At 34.6% G+C, this 19484-nt stretch overlaps 1 protein-coding gene across 2 annotated transcripts in view; it reads left to right on the top strand.

The window, feature by feature from the left end:
- The window catches only part of PACRG (parkin coregulated), a 201592-nt gene that overhangs the window by 97463 nt on the left and 84645 nt on the right, over positions 1-19484 (top strand). For both annotated transcript variants that reach the window (XM_079333493.1, XM_079333492.1), the window contains exons 4-5: positions 2625-2796; positions 13963-14112. In XM_079333493.1, the coding sequence (XP_079189619.1) occupies positions 2625-2796; positions 13963-14112 (322 nt within the window). The remainder of the gene's footprint in view (positions 1-2624; positions 2797-13962; positions 14113-19484) is intronic.

Here is a 19484-nt window from a genome sequence, read left to right as displayed (position 1 = left end):
CATAGAGTATCAGAAATAGCAAATCTTTGAGAAGAAATATAACTGGCAGTTACAGTTAAGGGAGGTATTAATGAAGAGTGGGAGAAAAGAAATGAGACGTGTGTTTGGAGCAAAATAGATGCAAATTCTGATTTAGTACCCTATTGTGGATGTGTATCAAGGATTTTTTTCACTTTGGAAATACTTTGTGATTTTGAAGGAGTTGTCAAATATGCATATAAGGAATACATTCTAAACTTCATCTCAATAAGACAATGTGGTAAGGTGTTTTGCCTAGTCAAACACCTCCCATTTAAAAAAAAAAAAAGGACATATTATCGATTGTATCTCTTTAACATCTGAAGCTTTTGTCAGATACAAGTTGCTGTAACAGGTTTTGGTTTTGACTTTCTGAAACTAAAACATTCAATAACAAAAATAATAGATTAAATTAAACATTAAAAAGAAATATAAAGGAAGCTTTATTGTCCTGTTAATAGAGAACATGAAAAGATTGCTTCTTCTTGGTCCTGCTTTTTGTCAATGATTTTTTGAACTCCTGGTCCCTTTTTACCTGATACAACTTTCTTGTGATTTTTGGAGTAGACTTCTTTTATCATCTAATGAGTATTGCTAGTAGCATGCTGAAAGTCCTCGAGAAATACAAACCCCATCAATTTAGGAATTTAAATGTCCTTTAATTCTTGTTATTTTATTAATTAATAATAATAATATTTAATTTATTTTTGTCAATTATTTTGTTGTTTTCAAAATATCTCACAAATTGACCCTGGGATATTAATAGAATTATATAATCATAGAATCATTAAGGTTGGAATATACCATAAAGTCCAAATGTCAACCCAGCATCACCACCACCATGTTCACCACTACACCATGTCCTCATAGCCACACGTTTTGAACACTTCCATGGTTGGCAGCTCCACCACTTACTTGGAAAGTCCATTCCACTGCTTTCCAACCCTTTCTGTGAAGAAATTTTTTCTAATATCTAATCTAAACCTTACCTGGAGCAACTTGAAGACATTTTCCTGGGTTCATACTGACTATAAAAGCATCTGATAAAGACCTTTGATTTTTTTCTTGTAAAGTAAAAAGCCAAAGAGAAAAAAATAACAGAGAAGCAAACAATATATGATTTTGAGGAATCAGAAAATGTGTGTTCCCTTTGTTTCTTCTCCTGCATGATCCACTATTGGGACTTGACTTCATTCACATTAGTGAATAGGTATTATGCAGTTGCCCTGTTAATCTCTCTATAAGAGATTAACAATCAGTGTGTGTAAGGCTATGTTAGTAAGTCATTGGCACTATGTTTGCCAATACTGAGATGCTCACAGCAAATGCATAATACTTGCTTTCAATATTGGTTCCAGTTAATTTTGATTTACATGGATTGATCTGTTTCAACATGAAAGATTGAATTCAGTGGCTAAGGTGTTCAAGGATTCAGATCTACTCAGACTGAAGCAAGGAGAAAAATGAACTGTGGCCTCAAACAGAGAATGTGCTACTTCCCGACTGTGGGATTTACCCATGAGTTGTAAAGTTCAGTTCTTGGCTGCTTTAGTTCAGACTTCTACAGTTCAAGTGAGACCATGATTTCTGTTAAGAAATCAATGGGTGGGTTTTGGTTTGTTTGGTTTTTTTGTTTGTTTGTTTGTTTGTTTAACCTGACAAATTCTGTTTAGGATACTTGGAGCTTCAGTTTGGCCTATGTGACAAAGCTTGTCAGATGTGAAGAATCTTACTGGGATACTACCAAATCTCACTGGAAAAATTGGGTAGCAGCTAAGCAGTGTTTTAAAGATGGAAGTGCATTCTTAAAGAGATGGATTGGTCTCCAAATGATTTGGAGAATCATATTCTTTTCAGAGAAAATGCATTGCAGTTGAGTCATCTCTCAGCTGTATTCAGAGCTTTGACAGGCCATAAACAAACTTCTGATTCTCTCTGGCTAGCCTGAGTGTCTGTGGTAGATTCCTAATGGTTAGAAGAAGGAAAAGGAAAGAAAACTAGAGTGCAAAATCCCTCCACAGTTTGTTAAGATTACTTGGTATTTTAATATTGGAAGGAAATTCCTATTAAAAATAGGTACATAATTTCTCTACCTTTTCTTCACAGTAAAGAACCATGGAATATTTTTATAATTCTGCTCTTGAAATTAATAGGAAATAAATTATGTCAATATTCAACAAATTAGGGAATTATGTACAAATACTGATATTTGTGCAGTTCTGGATATTTGTTGCTTACAGGATTCTTTCTCTTATTTGTGGAGTGTCCAAGTGAAGATGTAATATCAAATTTTTTGTAAGAGGCAGAATTTTGTTCTTAAAACTACTGTGTAAGCAAGAATATAAGAATCTGGTACTGACTTATCAAAAAGTGAAAATATATGGGACCATATTAATTTTCATTCTCTTCTTTTGAACTAATATTTTTGTGTTGTAATATTTTGACATAAGCCATATTTAGGGTTCAATATATTCTGCAATGATAAATAATGAATTTTTATTGACTAAATATATCTGTGTAGGTGGCATGTATTGTCTATTGGCCTGATCACATTGCATTAGTACTGAAAAATTGCATTTATCTGTTTATCTATTTTGTATTTTCAGGTAGAAATTGAAAATCTGGACTATCATTACTTTCTGCCTTTGTTCTTTGATGGCCTTTGTGAAACAGAATTTCCATATGAGTTTTTTGCTCGTCAAGGATGCCATGATTTGCTGGAGCATGGTGGAAACAAGATTCTTCCTGTTGTTCCTCAGCTCATTATCCCAATAAAAAGTAGGTGAACATGTGGAGAAAAATCCATAAATTGTATTTATATTATGTAAATTTTTGAAGAGTTGCTAGTTGACATGACAGCCTGAACATCACATGAAGATTATTGCAAGTGTAAGTAAATTTTAAGATATAAGGCCAGAAAGCTTATCTCTTCAATCACCTGATATATTGAGTATTTCTGAAGAACATACTCTCTGGTTAGTGTTTTTCTTATTATAGGGTGGCTCTTGGTCTTTGAAAATGTAAAGTGGCATTTTCTTAGCTGATTTTCTATATTTACTATGTAAGTCCTCTACTGTATAGACCACTGCATCTAAAATGACAGGAAAAATCAACAGATGTCATTTAAAAAATATTACTTTTGAAGATTTTATATAGTCAAACATAGATATATGTAGAAAAATTTTGTAAAAAGCAATAAATTATTTTAACACAAATGAGATACCACTAAACTTCAAGAACACTACCACTAAAATTTATCTTCTTGAACCACCTAATCTTCAGATATATTGTTTTGCTCTTTCCTATTTCTTTAGGTCAGTACCTTGAAGAGATATTATTGTGAACCATTGTTCTTCTCTAGTTAGTTATGGTGGTTCTTAAATCTGTTTGTTAAACTTGGCTTCTCTTTTGTTAATAATCATTAATGGTATTGTTGCTGTTATTAGTCCTGTCCAAGAGAAACTTCAGCTTTAAATGCAATTTTGTAAAAGGGGAAGTGAATGTAGTTTGGAGCCTGATAATACTGAAATAGGAGTGTGGGAAGGGCCAGAATTGTGGAGTTTTTTATTCCATTTTTTCTCAATTTGAAAAGACTTATTATAGATGTCACTATCTCTATCTTATTACCTTACTATTAGTTTCAAAATTTTCAAAAGGAATATATAATATTTAAAATGTTTACTCTGTGACACTTGAGAAAGGTTATGAAAATAATGTTACCATTTTTTGCACTAAAAGGGAAACACATAAGGAGAGGAATGGTATAATTTCTTTAGAACTGTATTTCCAACATCACCCAGATATATATACAATAGTATCATTTTCTTTGAAAGCTGAAATAATTTCTTCAGAAAAGACTGAAAGTTTATGACAGCACCTCCTCAATTGGGATTTTAGAGTCTTTCTGAGACCAGAATCTCGCTTAGATTTAATTACCTGGAAGCTTTAGCTGTTACACAGCATTTAGAATTAGAAAGAGACTTCTAGGTAAGGGTGTTTGTATGGGTTTGATCTGTAGTCTTTAGTCATAATTTATGTGCTGGAACATATTCAAGAATCTGCTAGCTAAATTTAGTTGTTGTTTATGCTTAATTTTACTCTGAAGTGCTTATTTTTTTATTTAAAATGCTTCTCTATCAGCTTTATTATGTGAAGAGTCTAAGTGTTATCAATGCGAAAGATGTCTTCCTAATTAAAGCTGTATTAATAGTAAAAGAAGACACCACCATCTCCAGGAGTCTGAAAATGTGTACTTTTAAGTTTTTAAAATTGCTGTGCCTGTGTAATACAGCAGTGTAGTCACAGCTATACATTTCTGTGACTCAGCAGCATCCACAATAAACTCAGCTATGTTTTCCACGGATTACTGTCTCTAAAGTGTCCCACTGGGTGAGTTATTTCTGATTAACCAGTCATCTTCTAGACCACTACCATATTTCTACTGTGAAAGAGTGAATCAATTGGTTGTTAGGCAAAGTAATATATATGATCGAAGGGGAACAACTAAAAGAAAGACAGAAAAACAACTCTACAGATAAAATGCTTTTAAAAACAGTTTTCTCTTCGGTGCGGTCCTCAAAGAAATATATTTTTCAAGACCTAAATGTTCTTTAAAAGCATTTTAAATTAAATATTAGAATTCTGTGTTATATTTGAAAGATGTAAGAAATCATATATTTAAGAACATAATTAAGAATTTTTTCTTCCAACCATCCTTGCTTAAAGTTCACACATTTGAACACTATATCACTAAAATGAAAATAATATTATTTAACACATCTGTGGGTTATTGTAAGCCCAAATCCTTTCAATTTTTTTCCTGGTTAAACAGACAGTGACTAAAAAAAGACAGACAATTGAAATTACTAGGCCTGGATTTTCCTCTAAAATACCTGAAATATGATTAAAATAATAAAGAAGAATGATCTTTTGAAAAAGAAGTTGAAAAATAATTTCTTGGTTTTGTTTCTCACACTGGAAGGAACTTTTCTTACTGGAAATCCAAAGGAATAAAAAAATCCCTCAGGTTGGAAGCATTAATTTCTCAGAGAGAAAAATGTTCAAAATATACTTTGATTTCTCAAAATATAAATTCAGAGTATATTGCATCTTGCACTGGAAAAACATTATAAAATAGTTCATAAATATAGTCATTCCATGACGTAAAACTCAGAAGAAACAAATTACCTGTATATGTCAAACTTGTAAGTAATCCAACTAAAAATAAATAAAACACAAAATCAGAAAATGGGATTATTTAAGGTGTAGAGCTTTTTGCTCCCTTTCACAGAAGATATAGGCAAATCCATTGGCTGAGTTATTTCAACTTCAGCAAAGATGTATAAATTGAGATATATGGCATACAGCAAGGTACTTCACAGCAGTATCATGAAAGTTCTGATGCACAATACACAGCCAAATATCTTCCTTGCCAGGAAGAGTCATATTGCTATTTTCATATTACAGACAGATAAAAAAGCAGAAGAAGGCTAATTTTGCCTCACATTGCAGATTTCATTGGCAGAGAGCTGAACAGAGCCCAGGCACAGCACCCTGGGGTAGCAAGAAAAGATGTCTGTAGGTTACATTAGAGTTCCCTTATTTTTAGGAAACAGATGAGTCTATCTAGCCTTCTACGTTTTTCTCTGTGGTCATTATAGGAATGTAAAATTCTTTTTGGTGCTCTTTTTTGGGGGGGAACATTATTACTTTTAATGTAACATTTCCCATAATGAATGGATCAAAAAAGCAATTAGTCCTTTTGCTTGCTTTCATTAGACTTCTGCCACTCTCAGATTCCTGATTTCAGGGTTCCCTGATGTTCTCTGCATGAGACACACATGCAGACATAAACACTAAGGGACCCAGAAGTTTCTACACCTTTGTCTATTATTTCTGTTAGTAACATCAGGACATGCAGCACAATGTGTGGAAGCACCTCCTCTCCTTTCAGAGGCAGCAAGCACGCTGCCATTCACATTTGTTTCGCTGACAATGTAGTTGTAGGAGTTTTCAACCCCTGCATGCATCAAGTCACCAATTGTTCCAGCTCCCACTCTCTGACTTTTGCTAATGCAATTGTTTGTGGAACAACTTGGTGGTACTCTCATATAGATGTGGAAAAAAAGAAATAAAAAATAATAATTTTTAAAAAGGCCGAAGAACCCAACTCTGAAATCTCAAATATTTTAGTATTTTTAGTGGTATTACTTTTGAAGTCACATCATTTCAATGAGTTTATAAATGCACTGCCACAAATGAAGGCACAGTACACCATAGCATAGACATTGGAGTGAATGGGTAGAAATGATCAATATGAAGGTCTTCATACAGCTTTGCTAATGAAGATAATAATGTGAAATCAAACATTTAAGTATCTTGGATCACCCACTTGTCAGAATTTTTTCTGTTCTGTGCTGTGAATCCTAAAACAGATATGTAGACAGTCTGAATTTAGGCCTAAAAGCCAGAAAAGCTCACATTCTTACACTTGCAGCTTAGAAGGAAGTATTGTTTCTACACAGTTTCAGTCAGCAGACCAATTCTTCTGATTAAGTCCAAAAAGAATAATCTCCATCCTAAGGAACAGTGAAGTTTTCCTTTTTGGGGCTTTTACCATGCTATTAAACATAACTTCTGTGATGCAATTAATCAGGGATACTTTAAAGTTTGTTAAAAATATTTCATTAAGGAAACACATATTTTTGTGAGTCAGATCTAGAGAAATGAACAGAGCATTCCTCCCTCAGTATCAGGTACAGAGTCCTTTTTCATGTTTAATGGATTTCCAAATTAAACCGATTCCTGTTTTCTTATTGCTCACATTCTGTTTGCACCTGAGTTGTGTTTTTTTATTGTTAATTCTATTTGCATGTAAAATGTTGTCTTGGACTACAGTGTAGTTAATGCCCATTTAATGTCAAATCAGTGTCACTTCTGCATTTAGGTATGTAAAGTTGAATGTGTTGCTAACAGTTGTTCTAAGCACAGTTATATTTCTCACTTACCTTCACTGTATATAGGAGTATTTAATGACTATTAAATACTTCCTTTCACAAAGTGCTGCAATATTGTTATGATTTTCTGGTTTGTTGTAATTTTATTTCTGCAAATCGTGTAAGTTGATTTCTATCACCTACAGAAAGTAAGCTAAAACTATTGTAATTGCAATTTTCCTCCTGGCTGACTGTTGCTCTTGAGAACCAGTTCTGGTTATTAAGATCACAGACTGAAAGATAAAAGTAAACAAGCATGCTTTTATAAACTTAAAATGCTTTTAAAGAAAGCAAAGGTCTCTTGACTTTTTAAAAAATTGTCCTGATATTCAAATAGTAAAACATTTCCCCTACAGGTTTCATCAACCAGTACAAGTAGTTGCAATTAGGTTTTTGTCAGATTCTTCTGCTCAAAACAGGTCATTTCAGGTACTTTCAAATGGTGTAGGAAGTAGATCCTTTATTGCTCCTCTTTACTCTTGTCTGTTTCTTATTCAATAAAGATAAATCTCATCCATGTTTGGAAAGTGAAATCTGCAATTAACATCTCTGACTTTTAAAATTGGAGTTAGAGCCATGCTTTCCTGAATTTATACAGGTATTAGTACTTAGTATTTATTAGTAATGAATTTCATCTTCAATTCTATCACCCAATTGTTCTGTACTGTAAAGTCCTTTTACAGTTCTTCAGAGTCAGTCATTGTCTTTGGCATGTGGAATAACTTGATATCATTAGAAATCTTTGTTATCATCAGTAAAACTCTTCCAAATCACCTATGGATCTAATGAAAAACATGAACTTCAGCACAGGTTCCTGCAAGGCCCTATAGTGATACTCACCCTCTGTGATCATTTATTGTTGCCCTCAGTTTCTATCTCTAAATCATTATTTATTTCTGTGTAAGCCATGGCAGTTCAGCGAGGGACCTTATCAAATACCTTTTGAAAATCTAAGAAAACTGTATTATCAGATTTTTCTTTTCCGATTTCTTCTTCTTCAAGGATCTAGAGCACATTTAGAATGCTATGTTATGTTTTGCAGTACAGGTGCCAATGCCAGTACTACTTTGATTCCACAGACCTTTTTTTAAATAGCATCACATTTCATTCTTAACAGATCTGTTTTCATCAGGAGGGTGGGTACTAGGCATGATTTTAGTACCTTAGTGCAGAGGAAGGAGTGTACATCTAGGAATGGATAAAAACTGCAGACTGCCAAAGTCAAGGAGCAGGTTTTTGGGACTCTCTTCTAAGTGTTCTTTATACTATATAATTAAGCTGGGTCCACAAATGTTAATAGAATTCCAGGTTTATAGGAGCTGATCTAGTGAAATGCTACAATTAGAAGCACAACTAAAGCTGAAAAAAGGCCTCTGACTTTATCTTCCATATTTGGCTTTACTAAAACATGTCTTTGATAACAAAATTGGCATAAGGTTTTCATGCCTTATCCCCTATTTCTCCTTCCCATCATTTGACTCACTCTTTCAGTTGTACGGAAAGTACTTTTTTACATCTATATTGTTATTTGGATAGGCTTTTACTAGACTTCTAAAAAGTACAGAACACAAGGTTCTTATTCTGTTTTCTATTCACTCTAGATTGAAACACTGTGTTTTGTAAGAGCCTTCAATGCTGATCTGTAAGTTTAGCATAATACTATTATATAAATACAAGTAGTTAAGTATTATGACTTTGAAGATTTTGGACAAAATTTGGTAAAAGTATTAATCAATTGCATTTTGAGAACACTTCATGTTAGGACTTATTTAAACTTGACTCCTTTAAACTTGACTGTGAATTTAAAGGAAGCCCTCAATCAGCAAGATTAAGTAGATCACAACAGTCAAGCATTTTTATCCTGAGTACTTGTTACCTCACAGGATACCTGCTCTATGTATCTTGCTCTGTTTCAGGCAAAGAATTTTCTGAAACTGTTGCCTAATTTACCAACTGAGTGAGAGATATGAATGCAAAATAAACAGATTTAATGTTTGGTTGTGAGACCTAAATAGAAAATGGAAAATGTTGGTGCACTTTTAAGCATAGATTCACTGGTGTATTTGAAAGAGAAGTTGATGAGAATTAAATTATCAACAAAACTTTTAATACAACAATCAAATTTTAAAGTTAGTATTTAGAGAAGAGACAAGCTTAGGGAAACTGATTTGATTCTGTAAAGCTCAGGATATCAATGTGCTGACTGGGAGAGAATGTTCTGATTGGATCTCTTCTGTGGGACTACATTGGGTCATGAAAAAGATCCACTGTGTACTGGGAGAAATGCTGTCATGTTTCCTGGATTATAGAATCTATCTCATCTATCAGGTGAGAACTGTGGCTTCTATTATAGGCAATATCTGGGACTGACATACTGCCACATTAAAAAAAAAAAAAAATCAACCTATATAACTTCTAGGTCTTTTCTTTGAGGTGTTAGAAGTGTTACTCAAGAAAAAGATTTGAATGTTTTAAAATAATTATTTCTATTGCCTTATATGCAAACATCTAGCTAATTGGATAAGCAAACAAGTGGCACATATCTTAAGGAGAGTTTCTGCTCTTAATGGAAATTAACAAAAGAAACACTAAATTTATATTGATTTACATGAATTGCCAGTAAAATCTAAAATTAAAAATATGGTGAATTAACATTCACTGAAGTCAATGAATTGTTATCTTATATTGTTTCATTGCTAGCAAGCTTTGATAAACAGCACTGTTGTGTTTTAAATATGCTTTCAAATTTCGTAATTATCTCTTACTTTGACTTTGAATGGTAGAAATAGAACAAACTCAGATACTGAGCTTTTAAATCAGATATTAAACTGATATCATTGTAAAATTTTCTTTTATTTAAGAAAGTGATGATGAACCTTGGAAAATATTTGTTTGGAAAAGCTATAGCAATACAAAACAATGTTTGTTTGAATGAAAAATACTTAATTTTATACTTCAGCAGTTTTAAGCTGGAGGATTTCTTGGAAAAGGCTATCCTAAATCAAAAGCAAAATTTTCCAGTTTACCATTAAAGTAGAAAACATCAAAACTACCAAGCAACAGAATCAATTTATTGGGTTGCAGTGTTTTGCTGCCTAAGAGAATGTTACAGTAGTCTGAAATGTTGAAAGAGAAATATGTACCGATGAGGGAGTAAAGTCCTCTCAAAACCCTTTATGGAGCAGAAAGGTGCCTTTAACTGAGAAGCAAGCCAGTTGAGCATTTTGCTGTTATTGTAAAGATCCATGTCTTACAGCAGACTTCTAAGCCAAAAGGCAACAGCCTAGAATGTTTTCTAAATTTGAATAATTTGGATATTATTCATCTTTCCTTCATTTGGGCTATGTAGCAGTAGTGTACCAAGATTCCTAAACGGTCTGCTTCATACATGTGTAAGGATACTGGTACTTTCTTCAGCTTCTGTTAACCTCTGGATACCACTGATATTTTCCAGTATATTGGAATATACTTATTTCAAATACTGCATTAATATTTTCTTCCTTTATTCATATAGGAGAATGGTCTGTAGTGATGGTAGTACACAGAAAATAATTGCCAGATTTTGAAAAGATAAACAGATATTTGAAAGTATCTTTGGGACAGGGACTGAATGTTTATAAAATTGATAATATAATTAAGCTAGGAGCTGGTTGACTGCTATGCATGGCGCAGTCCAAATATTTAAGAAGAATAAGATGTTTTGTAGTCATAATGATCTTTCTTTTGATATTTTCAAGTGTTTTCCTAACACACACTGCTGATTTCTGCAAGTTGAAGGGATTCAGGCTCAAAATTCTCAGTCTATTTTATTCTACCATATCCATCCACAGCCACACCTGTGCAGGCTGCAGTGTGTGCCCTACTCTCATACCAGTACAAGGCAGCAGTGAGCACAGATGTGGGAGGTGTACCTAGGCAGAGGAACTCCTTAGCTTAATGACACAGAGCTCCAGGAGGAGGTGGGTAGGCTGAGGTGTACTGAGGAGACCAAGAGAGAGACTACTAAAATTGTTGTACCCCGTCTTCTCTGAGAAGACACAGGCAGACACATAGATTCCCTGTCCTTTCTCTACCTGGAAAAACAGAATGACTCAATGGATAGGGAGAAATGGTGACAAGTTTCTTTGCAGGCATGACAAGCCCATCTCCTCTGGGACTGTCCCAGCTTCCCAGGTGCCCTGATACAATCAGTACAAGACTCTGCAATTGGTACCAAACAGCAACAAGCATAAGGGTTCATCTAGCATGCAGATATCACAAAGGTTACGTTGACTTGTGCCCTGCATCAAAACTGCTACCATACAAAAAGAATCAACTGAGCATTTGAGTAGGAGGGTCCCATCAGCAGCTAACAGAAGGCTCAATATGCAGACTGGACCCACTTCTTGGGAAGGTCTGATTCCTTCCTGGGATCTGCAGAGGTTAAAGATGTGCAGAGAAAGCTTCCTCTCCTCAGATGGCCCTCAGACTATTATCCATTAATTATTTTTTAAGCATGCAACAATAAAGTCTAAAGAAGATTTCTGAGGACAACCGAGACATGAAGGCTGTGGGACAGCTGGTTAAGAGATCAGGAGTGAAGTTGTTCTCGCCTCTACCCTTCCAGTTGCAGAGAATGATGAGGAAAGAAATAGGAAGACCAGCAGATCAGTATCTGGCTCTGCGGCTGGAGTCACTGGCAGGATTTGGAGTTTTTTGATCACAGATTGGTTTAAACAACGTCAGGCCCACTGGTACCTGTATCAGAAGGGGAAAATGATCTTTGCACAGAAGTTAAGGCTCATTGACAGAGCCTTAAATTAGGTTTGAAGGGGAAAAGGGATCAAACAGGGCTTACTAGAGATAAGCCTGGGTGCAGCATGCCACTCTCAGAGGGACAGTGCCAGTGGAGTCCTCCAGTCTTATGTTTCGGTAGAGGTAGGGGATGGAGATCCTGGTGGGTAATGTGGTGGCTGAAGGCCATCTTGGGCACAGTGTCTATGTAATGATAGACTTTGCAATTATCAGAGAAGTAAGGAGACAGGTCAGTAGAACTGATGCCTTAGACTTAGAGAGAGCAGACTTTGGCCTGTTCAGGAGCATGTTTGACAGAGATCCTTGGGAGGCAGTCCTGAAGGGCAGTGGCGTTCAGGAAGGCTGGATATTCTTCAAGGGAAAAAATCACAAACGTTCAGGAGCAAATTGTCCCCATGTGCTGAAAGATGAGCCAGTAGATGGGCCTGAATGAATAGAGAAACTTTTCTGGAATTGAGGGGATAAAAAAGAGTTTATGACCATTGGAAGAAGGGGCAGGCAACTCAGGAAGACTAGAAAGTTGTCATAAGGTTATGTAGGAAGAAAATTAAAGGTCCTAAAGCCCAGTTGAAACTTTATCTGGCTACTGTCATAAAATATAATTTTAAAAATGTTTCTGTAACTATAATAGAAGCAAAAGGAGGGCTAAGGAGAATCCATCTCCAATCTTCTACTGGTTATAGGAGTGTAATGTATAAGGACAAAGGATGAGGAATACCCTGAATATCCCTGAACTGGGGATTTGGAAGGGGAGCAGAATGGAGCCACCATAATCCAAGGAGAAATGGTCAGGTACCTGCTGCTCCACTTGGACAGAGACAAGTCTAAAGCATCAAATGGGATCCATCCAAAAGTTCTGCCTAGGAATACTTGGACAGCCATTTCCACTTACATAACATATTCTGCATGCCTAGAAATAAGGTTTCTCATAGCCTGGGGCAGCTTCTACAGTCCAGAAGTACTATTCCTGGGAGCGGGTACAATTTGTTAAAAATAAAGAAGCATTGATTTCTGTCAGTGATTAATTTTTATATCTCTTAATTAATTGTGTATGAATAATTAATTGTATTAATTTGTAATAATTCATAAAAATGAATATAAATATTCATTTATGCTTGTATGCATGACACAACTATTGTACTGAAATTACCAATGTTAGTGATAATTTCCCTATTAGTTCAGTTAGCTATTATTTATGTATATGGCAAGTTAGTCAAGTTCCAATGGCTTTTTCAGTTCTGTCCCAGTGCAATGATGTAGAAGTCTATGTAACTGGGCAGAACACTGGAGTATTAGACCAATATATAAGACCATACTAAATTTGACAACTGCTGACAAATTTATCCAGCTGCATAATTTCAGAAATGCTTTTATAAATAGATGGATTTTGCAAGGGAAAAAAAATATGCGTACTTCAATCGTGACTCATTTTTAATTACAAGAGAGAATGCAAAGTACTTGCTTTTAGTAAAATTAAAAGAGATAAAACAAGAGGTTTTTATGAAATGTCTTAGTGTCATAAGATTTGAAGCATGACACTGAAAGCTAAGAGAAACATCTAAGTAGGCTAGAAAAAAACCCCCTTTTTCCCCCAGAATGTTTTTATTTTGAAAAAAGCCTACAAGGTTTGTTTGTGGGGGTTTTTTTCTACAAACATTTGCTTCATTGTACTGATTCTCAGAATAGTAGGAATTGTCAGTTGAATGAATAAAATGATCATTAAATAAATGAGTACAAACATACAAACGCCAATTGTTGCACTAGAATGCATCTGTTGTCAACCTTTGCAGGTTGTCTTGTAGTTGTATAGTTCCATTGGCCCCAAGTGGTACTTACTGAACATTTATTTTTCATTTGTTTGGACCACACCACTATTATACAGGCAGCATGAGGGAATAATGAGCTGCATTCTTTGGGTTACTGAAGAGTCAGCACAAATTGTGGGAACAAATAACAATCAGACAAGGCAGTGTTTTATAACATCAGGATGGCAATCCATCTTTGGGATCTTTCTAAGCTGGGCTAATAAAGGCCCACTTACAATTCCCAACAGAGTATAGTTTAATTAAATTTGTCCATTAGAGTACTCCTCCCCCTCCCCCTACATTTTAGAAATTAATTCTGCTTTCTGCCTGTTGTTCTTTTTGCATCACAGATGCACTGAACCTTCGTAACCGACAGATCCTGTGCACCACACTGAAAATCATCCAGCACCTGGTAGTGTCAGCTGAAATGGTGGGGGAGGCCTTGGTGCCCTATTATCGGCAAATTCTCCCAGTCCTAAGCATCTTTAAGCACATGAATGGTGAGTTACCCTAACAGACACTGTGTCTTTCAACTCCTAAGGCAAAAGAGGCTTGAGGCAGGGTTAATTAACAATGTAGTTAAGATTTATTACTGTATATAAACTCAAATCCATTTGGAGCTCTAAATAATGTAAACTCCCCCTCTTACTATTCCCTAAGGATGCACTGAAATTAACAATTTCATTTATTACTCCTTGCACGTACAGTTTATTTAACACAGTACAGAAGCAGTGAAGCAGTTCTATAATCTTCCAATAATTAAATTGTAAAGTTTGTAACAGTCTTTTGAATACATTAATAAATTGCAAAGGTTTTTTCCTCCCTCCAACATATTAGTTTAGTCCAGCTGTTTTATTCAATTCTTTGCTCTCCACAAGCAATTTGCTGCTACCAGAAGGTTTAGAAAAGATTAAAAATAAAAGTAAAGATCAAACTAATTAATTTGAGTGTCGAGAGAACTCCATGTTGTAGAAGAATTTCAAGTTCGATAATACGGAGCAAAACAGTGAAGTTTGAAGTCATTGCTGCACACTTAGTGGGTTTTATTATAGAGAAATTTAGAGCTAATTTATATCTACAGTTAAGTATGTGTTTTCTTTGTAGTGCAGATCTCACCAGTTTCAGTCCTTAATAACTGGTACTATGAGTTCTATATACTGTGAATACATTTACACCACAGTCATCAGCTGAAATCAGCATGATGTATATTGCTTTTAACAAATTAATTTTTAAATATTTTTTGGTAGTAAATCTATCTGTACTTATTTTCAGTTATCTAAAAAGTTACTGACTTTAAAGTTTGTATTATTGATTTTTGGTCATATAGATGAAAAAAATTAATTCCTCACAAGCTTTCAGAAGAGGGTTTTCATGAAATTCATGGCATTTTAATAGCTCTCTGCAGGATTCCTTCATATTATACTTTCTGTTTGCATTACTACAGAATATTATACTTTATATTCACTCTGTAGTAAGTATAAGATTCAAATCAGATTGAAAAATGCCTGTTCAGAGACTGACTTAAAAACAAAAATGAAATTTACATTTTAGATCTTTTTAAATACACATACATCTCTGTTTTACTTAGTGAGAAACACTCAGTAACATGGAATTTCACAAATGCAAGTTATTTCTGATGACAGTTGTGGCTATCCAGAAGTTGTGGGTTGAAAGGTTATGACTGAAATCTGTTGGCTGAACTTTAGCAGTTTCAGTAGGGCTCCTTATGAATTGGAAGATTTCTCCCTAACAGATCTAATTTCAGTATCTGGCACAAAACAAGACTGCAAAAATTACTATCATTGATTAATGAATATAGCACACATGCCTTTTTCCAAATTTCAGCCTGAAGTATCCCATAAATTCTCTTGACTGGGCTTTTCTACAGTGATTTCAGATGAATAATATGTTTATAATATGTGTAGCCATGTGCATAGCATGGCAAGACATTAAACACAATCTAAATATATTTTCAGTTTTGATCATATTATGAGCAAAATAAAACATATTTTCAGTATATTTGCATGAGATCTGTGTATTTGTGCCTATACAAAAATACACTGTCATGATATTTGACATTTAAGAGCTAAACCCCCAAAAATAAATGAAGAGTAATAGTCCAAAATTAAATGATTTTATAAAGTCATTACTTTTTGAGAAATAAAAATCTTGAAGCTTTGGTATTACCAGGAATGAAATGGATGCTATTTGCAAGGCCTACCATGTGAAATTGTTCAGCTTAATCAGTACTTATATGTGGATGACAGGGAATACCTTTGTCTCTTCCTTACACAAAATGATTGTTTCTTTCCTCCTTCACTGGGTTGGCAGAAAACATAGGGTCCTTTCCTCTTCTTTGTATCTCACATAAGCTAGTAAGCAGCTCAGGTGCAGGTATTTGCTCCCAATTATAAGGAAATAATTGGAGACTGATCTGGGCTATTTTCTTCAATGCTTGTTAATACAGGTGGAGGATGGGGTAAGTGAAGTGTGCTTCCTTCTTTTTTTTCTCTATAGCTTGTAGGAACTAAGAACTGTGGTGCATCTTCTTGGACTTGTATGATTTGCAGCCTATTAAGTCAGATACTGTGGAAGTTTGTCCAGATTAAAGTTAACTGGAAGGAGTCATGTTTTAGTTATCTCCACCTCACTAGATCAGTATCTACTTGATGAAAGGAACACTTTCTAAAATTCAGCATCTGTGAATACCGTTCTCAGTAAACACTTATAGCCAAGAGGAAAGGGAGAAAAAAAGGAGAAAAAAAAAAAAAGTATTATTAAAAAATTAAGACAAACTTACCTTATGTTCTAGTTACCTGGTGACCAATTTAAAGCAAGCCAAAATGATTCTTCATGCAGTGTGTGTGCTGTGAAGCCCTGGAACTCCCAACTTGAAATTCTTTAGATACAGGAGGTTTTTATATATTAGGTGGAAGCTCAGAAATGTCATTTTAAAAAAAGGACTATATTGCTTGTTTAATAAAACACATGCCATTGCTATTGGTAATTTTTGTAAATTATAAAAAAAAAAGAGCATTGATGAAAAAAAAGTTAGGAGTTTTAACCATCGAAAGTAGATAAAACATGTTCACCCATCTGAGTCACAAGACACAGGTTTAAAATAAATCAATGCAATCTAAGTTATAGATACCAGGAGGAAGATCCAAGCCTCCTGAGACAGTCTGTGTGAAAGCCAGAGGGGAGGGTTCCATTAACTTCTGAAGAGCCTTGTTAGTGAGCAAGGGGCTTTTTGGTGCACAAGGCACATTTGGTGTGTCTGAATTTGTGCCCTCTCTGGAACTTCGACCCTGACTTTCAGTAGATGTTTCTTTTCCCTCGGGTTCCCAAGTGCCCTGCAGCAGAGCATTAAGACATAGAAGAGCAAAGATCTGCTGGTGATGCTGCCACTTGTGTCTTTATTGGTGGAGACAGGGAGAGCACCCTCACCATCTGGCCAGAGAGTGCTCTGAAACAGGGCTGGAGCTTTCTGCTGAAACTGTTAGCCAGGGCCATAAGGATGGCAGAACAGCAAGAGAAGGGAACAGGAGTATATTCCAGTAGCTGAGGAAGAGAAATACTGTTGCAATACAGGATCTGTTGGTCTATTTTCTGGAAACTGGGGGACAGTCTCCCAGCCAGCTTCCCAACATAGGTACTATTATACAAATTTGCTGTCTCAGATAAGAAACTAAAAATGTTGTGATAGTGCTTACCAAGTCTTATTATATACTCTGTAATGCCTCTGTAGTTAAATGAGTAAGGTAAATGTACTCTTATATAACTCATTTAAATCTTGTAAAGAGGGAAAAAAAACTCTATGTTGACTGAAATGGAAGTATTCTTTTGCATCACAAAACCCTATCTTCCTATCTTTTTATGTATCTTATTTTCTAAGCTGCCTTTTATAAATCTGTGAATTATCTGGAGTAAAGACAAATACGATAAATTTATTATTTTATGAAAGCAGACAGAAGAGAAAAACAAAAGAGAAAAAAAAAAAGAAAAAATAGAGTCATCATCAGAGCCTGGAATATGCTGTTAGGGTATGTTTATGACAGAATGATGTCTGAAACAGAAATCAATTCATTGAAAGGGTTAGACTTTTAGGAACAGCAAAATTCTCCTGTTTGATTTACCTGACCGGTAAATGAAAATAATATATTATATATAATAATATATATTATATATATAATATTATATATTATATTATATTATATTATATTATATTATATTATATTATATTATATTATATTATATTATATTATATTATATTATATGGAGCAAGAACAGTTTTACAAATAAAACAGAGTTAGATGAACCTAAAATATTATTAGGATTTACAGGCCTCAAAGAGAGAAGTGTGGGGTGCCACTGCACTGTGGCAGGTACCTGTCCAGCATGGTAATTTCATCTGTGACTTGTTATAGTCTCTGCAAAGTAAACAGTAGAAGTAGGGCAGACTGGAGTTTCTTTTGGTTGTAATAAAATTGCCTTGACACTATCAATAACTTAAAGCTAACATAAACTTTGGATAGTCTCTGCCCATATAGCCAATCCTTGAAAATGAAATTTTACAGGTGTGACTGGGAATACCTGTAATTGTATTGTAGCATTCAACTAAGTGTGAAGCCATGGAGCATATTTATTCTGCATGCTTTACAGCACCTGAACTTCACTTGGGGAAAGACATTCTCTTGTCACATACTTCACATACTTTGGAGAACTCTATTTTACAAAATGCAATAGAATTGCATAGACTCTAAAGAAAGAAGCAGGATCTAAGTGTTAAATGGCAAAGCAAAAGATAGTGCCTAGAGGTACAAGTCCTCTCTGTGTTGGAGTTTGAGTATTTTCAGAACTGTCTATGTATTCCAGAAGCAGTAATGTTCCTCCAAGTGGTTCATAGTTACTTGTAAGAAGCAGAAATTACCCTTTAATGTGATTGAATATGCTCTAAAGAAAAATCTCTTGACCAGAACATTTCAACTGTTTGCTTCTTCCTCTGGGAGATGCAAAGGTCCTTTCAAAAGCCAATCTTGTTCTAAAATACTTTGCATTTTGCCAACTCTGTGTTCAGAAATGTTTCAGATTAAGAAAAATCTACAAACGGAAAAGCTGAGACATCCTGAACATCAGTGTTTACAAAGCAGTGTATTTGAGGTTCTTTTAATTTCTCCTATGAAATTTCTCCTATGAACTTTGAGATTTCAGACTATTCTCAGACAACTTTTCTCAGGGTTCCAGTGCTTATAGCTTTGGCTTTTATTTTTCTTTTTTCCTTTTAAATGGAAAATGGAGATTCCCAGAAAATTAGTTGATTCATGGTCGAAATTTGCATTAAAAACATCTAATGTCATAAGATTATTGATAAAATAAGTTATGCTAGTATACTAGCAACATAAACTATTCTACATCCAGTTTTCTTATGCTTTGTTTTGACACTTATTCTTCATATTCCTATGCATATTTTGCAAGATTTTCATTATTACTAAGCTTTCTTTGAATTCCATCAGTTATAATTTCTGAAATTCAAAAACAAAGATTCTGATGTGGCTTTAAGGATGCACACTTCAAAGGAATAAGACCACTATGACAAAACAGATCTAAGTGAAAAAACTAATTTTGATAGATTTTCTGGGGGGTTTTTGATATATACTTTCAGTACAGGAGGATTCAGAATGTTCTGATTCATCAACGTTTAATGAAAAATATTGTGGTTTTCCCAAAATGGCATATGCCAGTAAATCACCTTTTTAAGCAGATGAAGACAGATTGATTGCACTCCAAAAAATGTTATTACCATACTGACGAGAAGCAAAATATATTTTTGTCATTCCCAAATGTGATTAATGATATTATTTTAACAGGCTTT

This window comes from Erithacus rubecula (assembly GCF_903797595.1).
Source record: "Erithacus rubecula genome assembly, chromosome: 2".
NCBI classification, from domain to species: Eukaryota; Metazoa; Chordata; class Aves; order Passeriformes; family Muscicapidae; genus Erithacus; species Erithacus rubecula.
The sequence above is the reverse complement of the archived record's forward strand: the minus strand, read 5'-3'. Positions and strand labels throughout refer to the sequence as shown.